Source organism: Dipodomys ordii, unplaced genomic scaffold (assembly GCF_000151885.1).
Source record: "Dipodomys ordii isolate 6190 unplaced genomic scaffold, Dord_2.0 Scaffold31, whole genome shotgun sequence".
Lineage (NCBI taxonomy): Eukaryota > Metazoa > Chordata > Mammalia > Rodentia > Heteromyidae > Dipodomys > Dipodomys ordii.
The window spans coordinates 10,969,569-10,980,607 of NW_012267247.1; the positions used below are offsets into that span (position 1 = coordinate 10,969,569).

General features: G+C 38.9%; 1 protein-coding gene across 1 annotated transcript in view; it reads right to left on the minus strand.

Annotated features, from left to right (window-relative positions):
• Window positions 1-11,039, minus strand: part of Akap10 (A kinase (PRKA) anchor protein 10) — a 67,655-nt gene that overhangs the window by 39,220 nt on the left and 17,396 nt on the right. Inside the window, exon 3 of the mRNA XM_013016346.1 lies at window positions 5,109-5,207. Coding sequence (XP_012871800.1) covers window positions 5,109-5,207 — 99 coding nt within the window. The remainder of the gene's footprint in view (window positions 1-5,108; window positions 5,208-11,039) is intronic.

Here is an 11,039-nt window from a genome sequence, read left to right on the forward strand (position 1 = left end):
AGAGTGCTCGCCTTGAGCTGAAGAGCTGAGGGACAGCGCCCAGGCCCAGAGTTCAGGCCCCACGACTGGACCAAAAAATAAATAAATAAATAAAAATAAATAAATAAAAACAAAATCAGCCTGGCACTGGTGGCTCATGCCTATAATCCTAGCTACTCAGGAGGCTGAGATCTGAGGAACACGGTTCAAAGCCAGCCCATGCAGGAAAAGTCCATGAGACTCTTATCTCCAATAAACCACTAGAAAACCAGAAGTAGTGCTGTGGTTCAAGCAACAGAGCACTCACCTTGAGCTGAAGAGCTGAGGGATAGTGCCCAAGCCCAGAGTTCAAGCCCCAAATGGAAAAAAAAAAAAATCACACACTTTTCCCCTTTACTTTATATACCCTTCCACCTCATAACGCTTATAGAGTGCTTGCCTAGCAAGCATAAGGCCCCAAGTTCCAAGCTCTAGCTCCACCACCATAAACCAAAGAATGTCAATACTTGGTATCTCCATTCCTTCGCCTATTTTCTATTAAGATGTATCTAACTAAGTACTTGGCAGCAACAGCCCACTGTTAAGTGACCAGTGTGCATTGCTTCCAAAGCCATCAAATTCTTATTTTTCATCTTACTTTATCAGCATCATTTAACATCTTTGGTTTCTTCTTTACTAAAACAATTTTTTGGGGTGCTGGTACCATGGGTTCAACTGAGGGCCTGGATGTTGTCCCTTAGCTTTTTCACTCAAGGCTAATGCTCTAACACTTGAGCTCTACTTCCAACTTTGTGCTGCTGAATGATGGTAAGAGTCTAATGAACTTTCCTTTCTAACTGGTTTCACATTGCTCTCCTCAGATATTAGCCTCCAGAGTAGCTAAGATTACATATGTGAGCTGCTGGCACATGGCTGCTTGAAACTTGTTGTTTTTTTCTATTTTGGCTTCCAGAAAAACTACTCTGCATATCTAGTTGATATAAAAGGGTAGCTTGTTAGTTTAATTCTCTTCTGCTAGTTCTTTCTTACTGCTGACTTCTAAATGATAGGCATGTTCCGGGGCTTTGTACATGCTAGGCAAGTGATCTACTCCTGAGCCACATTCCCAGCCTGTCCTTTTACTTAAATATACTCACTCTTACAATAATATTATCTAGTCTGGAGGGTCTAACTTTTTATTATACTGATGACTTCCAAACAGGCATCTCCAACCTGAACTGCTTACGATTAACTTCCAACGTAAGTGTTTAACTGTCTACTTGACTACTTAGAAATCGAAAATCAAACTCCTAACTTTTCCCAAAAGCTATCCTCCCATGACCTTTCTTATCTTGGAATTGGCAATTTTATTATTCCAGGTATTGTGTTTTGTTTTGTTTTTCTTTTCTTTTTTTTTTGTTGGTCGTGGGGCCTGAACTCTGGGCCTGGGCACTGTACCTCAGCTCTTCAGCTCAAGGTTAGTGCTCTACCACTTGAACCACAGCGCCACGTCTGGCTTTTTCTGCTTATGTGGTACTGAGGAATCGAACCCAGGGCCTCATGCATGTGAGGCAAGCACTCTACCGCTGAGCCACCTTCCCAGACCCTTGTTTTGTTTTTCTGAAGAGTTATGCTTAACTCCTATTCTCTTACACAGCACTGATCTCCCAAACAGCAAATTCTATGAGCTGTCCCTTCAAAGTTGGGTGCTAGTGGCTCATACCTGTAATCGTAGCTACTTAGGAGGCTGAGATCTGAGAATCAAGGTTCGAAGCCAGCTCAGGCAGGAAAGTGACACTCTTATCTCCAATTAACCACAAAAAAAGCTAGAAGTGGAGTTATGTATGACTCAAATGGTAAATTACTAGCCTTGAGAAAAAAAGCTCATAGATAACATCTAGGCCTGAGTTCAAGCTCCAGGACTGACACACACAAAAATTCTAGTACTTCAAAGATGTTAAAGATGGAAGAGAGTATAGAAATATACTCTTTGGACCATTCTGAATTTGCACATTAAAACAAATTAGACGCCATCACCAAAACCCTACGGTTAACGTTTATAACAAAACTAGGCAGGTTGGATAATTAATGTGAAGGATCCTTGAAACAAAATTCAATTGAAATACAGCTATATTAAAATATTTCAAGCCAGGTGCTGGTGGCTCTTGCCTGTAAATTGTAGCTACTCAGGAGGCTGAGGCCTGAGGATCATGGTTGAAAGCCAGACTAGGCAGGAAAGTCCTGTGAGACTCTTATCTCTAATAAACCACTAGAAAACTGGAAGTGGCACGGTGGCTCAAGTGGTAGAGCGTTCACCTTGAGCTGAAGAGTGCAGGGACAGCACACAGGCCCAGAGTTCAAGCCCCATGACTGACAAAAATAAATTAATATTTCGGTTTTAAGAGGAGACAAATAATTAGGGAAATATTCAGAAGAATGAGATTCAACTAGGAAAAGTGACTTGTCTAGCTCCATTTAAGTAATTAACATTCTAAAATGCATAGAGGCATAGTAGACATTAGATAGAAATTTTTTCAGGTCCCTTGATTAGTAAATATGATCCTTAGAAGATTTTTTTCCCCTCAAATAATTACATCATTAATTTGTTAAGTATTTAATCACTGATTAATTCATTAAGTAAATAAAAAACAGAAGTGCAGTAAAATTCATTTAAAAATGTTTTATTTGGTTTCAAACTTCTTCTATTATTCTCTCAGTTTAGTTGCTAACAGATACAGACTATCAAAGGAATCAATAGCCAATCAATTCCGCAAATAGCCAAATTCTAATCAGGACAAGCTAGTTGTATTACCAGAAAAAGTTAGATGCCTGGGAGACAGCAGCAACAAATTCACAGCTAAAAAGAGAGTAATTAGAAAGAAAACCCAAAATCTCATGACAGAACTGTCAGTAAAACTGAATGAAACAGTGTCCCACAAACTCCAAACTCCAATAAAATGAAGAAAACACACAACCAGTCTCTAAACCTATATGTAATAGGTGTCTACACAGAAGAAAAAAAGGGACATAGGAGCAGAAGTTGATCAACATAAAAACGGACAACAAATGCTCCATGGGATGTGCGGTAGGCTAACTTCATAATAAGTAAAAGTACCCATAACCAGAAGTGGAAGAATCTGTTTGGAGCAGAATATGTACTTTATTTTGTAAATCACAAATATTAAATTGTGTGTGTGTGTACATGAGCTGGTACTGGAACTTGAATTCAGGGCCTGTGAACTGTCCCTGGGTGTTTTTGTTCAACACTAGCACTTTGCTACTTGAGCCACAGCTCCACTTCCAGATTTTTCCTGGTTACCTGGAGGTAAGAGTCTCATGGACTTTGCTGTCTGGGCTGGCTTCAACCCCTGAACTTTACATTTTGGCCTCCTGAGTAGCTATAATTACAGGCATGAGCCAACCATCACCCAGCTAGAAATACTAAAATTTTAATGAATAAAAATATAAAACTTATACTAGAGCTTATACAATAAACCTTCCTTATTCATGGATTGATTCCATACAATTTTGACCAGGCATGGTCCAAGTATTGAAGGTATAAACTTAGGGCCTTGCACTTGATAAGTAGGCCCTCTACACCTGTGATACATTCTAGCCTCTAAGTTGTGTTTCAATCATTGTGTGATCTGTTCTCTCCCTGTTATCAATTTTTTCTTTCTTTGTGTGTGTGTGTGCATTTGGTGCATTGATACTAAGGCTTGAACTCAGGGCTAGGTGCTGTCCTTCAGCTTTTTTGCTCAAGGATGGCACTTTTATCACTTGAGTCTCAGCTCTACTTCTAAATTTTGGTGGTTAACTGGAGATAAGAATCTCATAAACTTTCCTTCCTGAATTGGCTTTGAACCATGATCCTCAGATCTTAGCCTCCTAAGTAACTAGGATTATAAGCATGAGCTACTGGTACATAAGTCTCTGCCCTTAATTTTGTGAAAATATGTATCCCTAAAAGCAAGATAAAAGTCAATGTGTTTAAGTGATTAAGTAAAAATATTTCAAAGATGTATATCTTTACCAGTGTTATGAAAAATGAATCAAGCATCTGCAATGTAGTACTAAACTCTATCCATCCTGAGCTGTGTTTCTCCAATTATGGTCTCCTGGGAACCACATACCTGGGGATACTAAGTCTACTGTAACAAATATTCATTGAAAGAAAAAATGAACTACTTTCATCTGGGAATATACTTTTCTCTAAGGTGTACATGATAAAACACAGTGAAAGCATTCAAATTTTTGGGGAGGGATAATAACTTACTTTCATTTTGTATAATTTGTCTCATTACTCATAAGGATCTATATGTGGCCCCATGCAAAGATGCTTTTTTAGCTGTGATGTACAGAGATATATTTGTTGTCTAAGTATTATCTTCATGTACACATATGTATATATGATAGAAACAATTTCCTGAAGTGATACTACTCTGTAATACTACCCTTACTACTCTGTCAACACTTTGATGTTTTTATTCCAATGGGTTTTTTTTGTTGTTGTTTTGGGGGACAAGAGTATGAGTGTATAACTATGGAAATTGATAGTATGGAAACACTGCTATGTCTGAGATGTTGATGTTCCTCTGCTTTAGTTTTCTCATTTATAAAATATTATCTGGGACTGGGAAGGTGGCTCAATGGTAGAGTGCTTGCCTTGCATGCCTGAGGCCCTGGGTTTGATTCCTCAGCACCACATAAGCAAAAAGAAAAAAGCCAGAAGTGGTGCTGTGGCTCAAGTGGTGGAGCACTAGCCTTTAGCTGAAGAGCTGAGGGACAGCGCCCAGGCCCAGAGTTTAGGCCCCACGACCAGATCCCCCCCCAAAAAATATATATTATCTATTATATCAATTATGAATTTATACATGGAAAATCCTTAGAATATTGTAGAATATTGTACAGAGTTAGTGTTCCATGAATGTTTATTATTCATATAGTTGCTATTATTTAGGTCAAAGTCCAGGAGTCTAGGTTCACAAATAAAACAAAAACTTTTTAAGTGAGCTAAAAATCAGATGCAAAAAAATACTATGAAAACAGAGTAGGAAGGAAAGTGTTATAGTCCATATTCACTTTTTAAAACATAGTAAATACCAAACACAGGTATTTTTATTTTTGCTATAGCTTCAAGTACTGCTTACCTATAATGTCATTTCTCATTGCTTCTGTAATTGGAATTGGTTTAGCAGCATCTGGAGATATATATTTGGTAAAAGTATTCACTGCATCTTGTTCTATACCTGCAAAGGAATAAGGGAAAAACTTCAAAATCAAACAGCATCTTGGATCACAGCAAAGAACAATATTCACAAACAGGAGGACTTTGTTTAGAGAATAAGCTTCCATCAAAAAAGGTGTTTCTTAGACTGGTACTGGAGGCTCATGCCCATAATCATAGCTCTCAGGAGGCTGAGATCTGAGGATCATGATTGAAAGCTAACCCAGGCAGAAAAGTCCGTGAAACTCTTATCATTCACCACTAAAAAGCTGGAAGTGGAGCTGTGATTCAAGTAGCACAGCACTAGCCTTGAGTAAGAATAAAAGCTCAGCTCAGTACCTAAGCCCTGATTGGCACAACAAAACAAAAATGATGCTTCTAAGCTGGGTGCTGGTGGCTCACACCTGTAATCCCAGCTACTCTGGAGACAGAGATCTGAGATTCAGAGTTCAAAGCCAGCCCACACAGAAAAGTCCTCATGAGACTCAGATTGCCAATTATCTACTCAAAAAGTAGAAGTGGAACTCTGGTTCAAAGTGGTAGTGCACTAGCCTTGAGCAAAAGAGCTCAGGGACAGTGCTTAGGTCCCGAGTCCAAGCCCCACAACTAACAAAAAAAAAGTGCTTCTTCATTGGTTCATAGACTAGGAAAGTTACATGTAACTTTTTTTCCTTCCAGTCTAATGTGTTAACAAAGCTCCTTCATAACAATCTCATCTTTGCACATTCTCTTTCCATATTTTTTTCTCCAAAAGACCTGCACAGTAATCTAATAGTAGGAGCTCAAAAATTTATTAATCTACATTTAAATTATTTTACCAAATTATCCCACAAACATGAATATATTCATTTAACCTTAAACATAGTAGGTTAAATAATGAATCTTATACCTAGTGTATGTGAGATTATATCTCCAGCACTGCAAAGAAACAAAAGCAAAAACTGATGTCTGTTTTTGGCTACACAGGAGAGATCTAAGGATTGTGGTTTAACTCCAGCCCAGACAGACAAATCCAACAGATTCTTTGTTGTTTTTTTTTTTTTTGGGGTCCAGTCATGGGGCCTGAACTCTCTGGGCCTGGGCGCTATCCCTCAGCTCTTCAGCTCAAGGCTAGCGCTCTACCACTTGAGCCACAGCGCCACTTCCGGCTTTTTTCTTTTTGCTTATGTGCTGAGGAATCGAACCCAGGGCCTCTGGCATGCAAGGCATGCGCTCTACCACTGAGCCACCTTCCCAGCCCCTCCAACAGATTCTTTTAGCAAAAATCTAAAAGTGAAAACATGGTTCAAGTGGTAGAGCAACAACTGTGAGTGTTGAAAATAGAAGCCAAGCTATACTATGAGATCTGGAGTTCAAGCCCTATTTACAGCTTCATAGCTGGGGGAACAGCTCAAGTTGTAAAGTTCCTGCCTAGCAAGTCCAAGGCACTGAGTTAAAAGCCCAATACTATCAAAAAATCTCATCTAAGCTGGGCGCTGGTGGCTCACGCCTGTAATCCTAGCTACTCAGGAGGCTGAGATCTGAGGATCGCGGTTCAAAGCCAGCCCAGGCAGGAGAGACCGTGAGACTCCTATCTCCAATAAACTACCAGAAAACCGGAAGTGGCGCTGTAGCTCAAGTGGTAAGAGTGCTCGCCTTGAGCTGAAGAGCTGAGGGACAGTGCCCAGGCCCAGAGTTCAAGCCCCACGGCCGACCAAAAAAAAAAAAAATCTCATCTATACAAATTAAGAAATTAAAAATAATTTATATATTCAGTTAAAATTAGTAATATTAAATCTTTAGGTGTCCAATATAAACATTTTTGTAAAAAAATAACTTTTTCAAAATGAAAAAAATTGGTGAGAAGGCACTGTTTTACATTCTTGAATCCATTGGTATTAATAACAAACTATTAGATTTTGGTATTCTACCTTAGCCATGTTTTTTTTTTTTTTTGGTCATATGGCTTTAACTCTGGACATGGGTGTTATCCCTGAGCTCTTCAGCTCAAGGTGAACACTCTACCACTTGAGCCACAGCACCACTTTTTCTGGAGGTTATTTGGAGATAAGAGTCTCATGGACTTTCCTTTCCTTGTCTAGGCTGGCTTAGATCCATGATCCTCAGATCTCAGCCTCTTGAGTAGCTAGGATTACAAGTGTGAGCCACCAGCGCCCAAAGGCTTTTTCTGAATAGTTTATTGGAGATAAGTCTCATTCACTTTCCTGTCTGTGCTGGCTTCAAACCATAATCCTCATATCCAGCTTCCTGGGTAACTGGGATTACAGACATGAGCTACCAGCACTCTGCTGTTTTGATTAAAGTATATATTAAGGGGCTGGGAAGGTGGCTCAGTGGTAGAGCGCTTGCCTTGCATGCCTGAGGCCCTGGGTTCGATTCCTCAGCACCACATCAGTAAAAAGAAAAAAAAAGCCGGAAGTGGCACTGTGGCTCAAGTGGTAGAGCGCTAGCCTTGAGCTGAAGAGCTGAGGGACAGCGCTCAGGCCCAGAGTTCAGGCCCCACGACAGGACCCAAAAAAAAAAATAAATAAATAAAGTATATATTAAGAAATATAGCTGGGAAAACCAAAACTTGAAAGCTTTTTGAGATAACTATAGATATATTCTATTTGATACTACTTCAATATTTGCCAAGTGGTAGTTTTTCTTGCTTGGGCTTTTTGCTCTTGACTGGTACTTTACCACTTGAGCCTGCCTAGGCTAGCTTTGAACCTTGGTTCTTGGATTTTAGCCTTCTGAGTAGCTAGAATTATAGGAGTGAGCCACCAAAACCTTGACTGGTGGTGTGGCTTAAGGGCTAGAGCCTCAGCTATGAGCAGGAAAGCTGAGTGACATTAAGAGGCCCTGAAATCAATCACCATGTACTTGCACATTTAAAAAAAAAAAATCCAAGAAACCTATAAAGTTAGTAGAAGTACTAAGTGAGGTTAGAAAAGTCAGATTACGATGTTTACTTCCTAAATTCAATCATATTCTATGTACCAGGCATAAAAAAATTAAAGCAAAATGTTATGCAATAATATTCACAAAAGCTTCAAAAACTGCAACAGGAATTCTAGTTTTCTGGTAGCTGTTCACAAGATTATGCCAAACTTTATATGGGAAAAAATCCTAGAACAGCCAATAAGTTTTGAAAGAAATAAACTTGGTGGTTCCTAAGCCTACTATGACCAAAGTAGAAAGGGGATTCAATGGATTAAGTGTATTTTTCAATAAATGGTGTTGGAAAAACTAGACATTCACTTGCAAAAATAAAAAAACAATACAAAACAAAATCCTTCACCTACCCATCACACATATACAATTTTATATTTATTTATTTTTGGTCATGGGGCCTGAACTCTGGGCCTGGGTGCTGTCCCTCAGCTCTTCAGCTCAAGGCTGGCACTCTACCACTTAAGCCACAGTGCCACTTCCAGCTTTTCTGCTTATGTGGTTTTGAAGAATTGAACCCAGGGCCTCATGCATGTAAGGCAAGCACTCAACCACTGAGCCACCTTCCAAACCCACACATACACAATTTTAACTCAGATCACATATCTAAATGTAAAGGGTAAAATCACAATACTTGTAGGAAAAAAATTTTCCTGAACTGACTAGACAAAGGGGTTACAGATATGATTCCAAATCTCAAAATATAAAAGGAAAAAGTTGATAAATGAAAAGTTTTTTGCTCTGTGAAGAACACTGTTAAAAGTCAAAACTATAACCTGTACAGTAACATTCTCAAATAATAGAAATAATACAACTCTTAATTAAAATAGAACCAGAACTCTTTTAAAATTCAACATTAACAGCTGGGCACTGGGCACTAGGCACTGGATACTGTAATCCTAGGTACTTAAAAAGGCTGAGATCTGAGAACTACCGTCTGAAACAAGCCTAGAGAGAGAAGTCTGTGATATTCTACATTCCAATAAACCACCAAAAAGCCAGAAGTAGAGGTATGGCTCAAGTGGTAGAGCATTACCATTGAGCAAAAAACAGAGCAAGAGGCCCAGAGCTCAAGCGCCAGTACCAGCACAAACAATCCCAACATTAATAAAACAGTTAAATATACTATGAGGAGGGCTGGGAAGGTGGCTCAGTGGTAGAGTGCTTGCCTTGCATGCATGAGGTCCTAGATTCAATTTCTCAGCACTACCTAAAGCAAAAAAGCCAGAAGTAGAGCTGTGGCTCAAGTGGTAGAGTGCTAGCCTCCAGCTGAAGAGCTCAGGGAGAGTACCCAGGCCTAAGAGCTCAGAGATAGTGCCTAGGCCCAGAGTTCAAGCTCCATGACCAACAAAAATTTTATATATATATACATATAAAATGAGAAAAGATTTGAACAATTCATGAAAGAACATACACAGATAAAAAAAATGAACATATTAAACAACAACAACTCTCAAACATCATTTGACCATGGCAAAGCAAACCATAATGAGATGCCATTACATATTTATCTGATGGCTAAAAATCCCCAAATAGCAACACTAACAGCACCAACTGCTCACAGGAAATGAAACAACTAGAAGTCGAATATACTGTGGCTATGAAAGCAAAATTACACACTCTATATTGTCTTATAGATAACAGCAGCATCTTATATAACTATATACTTAACATATAATACAGCAAACCCACTATTTACCCTAGAAGTGAAAATTATGTTCACATAATTGTTCTATATGTTCACATAGTTGTTCTAGTTGTAGTCACCAAAAAACAGGAATAATCTAAATAACCCCCAATAGTCAAATGCCCAGTACATCCATACAAGGAATACTATTTAGCAATAAAAATGAATGAACTATTGATATAATCAACATGGATGGACTTCAAAGCTATCTTACTGAATGGAAAAAAAAACAAACCAAATCATTCTCAAATGTTATATAGAGCATAAACCCACTTATATGGCATCCCAGAAAAGGCTAAACTACTGAATGAAAATAGATTACTGACTGTCAAATATTCAGACAGAGAAGAAACTGGCTATAAAGGTGACAGATCTATTCTTTACCCTGACTGTGGTGACAGTTACAGGAATCTATATATGTGTTAAAATTCATTCAAGTAAAATGAGAAGGGTAGCAGATGCCTATAACCCTCACTTGGAAACCTGAGGCAGGAGAATCAAGAGTTTAAGGCCAGCCCGGGCTTTTCAGCAAGACCCTGTCTCAAAAACAAGCAAGCACACACCTTATGAAAGTATGCGTTTTAAAAAGGTCAAATTTACTATGTATAAAATGAAAAAAGAAAATGAGAACTAGTATTCTCTTAGAAAGTCCATTCTTATCTCGATTTTTTTCTTCTTTTCTTTTTTTTTTTTTTTGTATGCCTATGATGAGGCTTGAGCTCAGGGCAGTCCTCTTACTGTTGCTTAGCTTTTCACTCAAATTTGGTGTCCCAATACCTACATACAATAAATTTTTAAAATATAAAAATAAATTACCCAATGCAAGTTGTGTGACAGTGGCTCATGTCAATAATTCTAACTACTGAGCTATGAAGATCTCACTTCAAAGCAAGCTTTGGCAGGCAAATCTGAGACTCTTATCTCCAATAAAATAGAAAAATGTTGTTTCAAAATGCATAGTTTAAGTGGTAGAGACCCAGTCATGATTGACAGCACTAGGGCCTGAGTTCAAGTACTGCTACCAGTACAAAAACTAACCAATGGGGCTGGGAAGGTGGTGCTTGCCTTGCATGCATGAGGCTCTGGGTTCGATTCCTCAGCACCACATAAGCAAAAAGAAAAAAGCTGGAAGGGGCGCTGTGGCTCAAGTGGTAGAGTGCTAGCCTTGAGCTGAGGGACAGTGCCCAGGCCCAGAGTTCACACCAGACGAAAGAAAGGAAGAAAGGAAGAAAG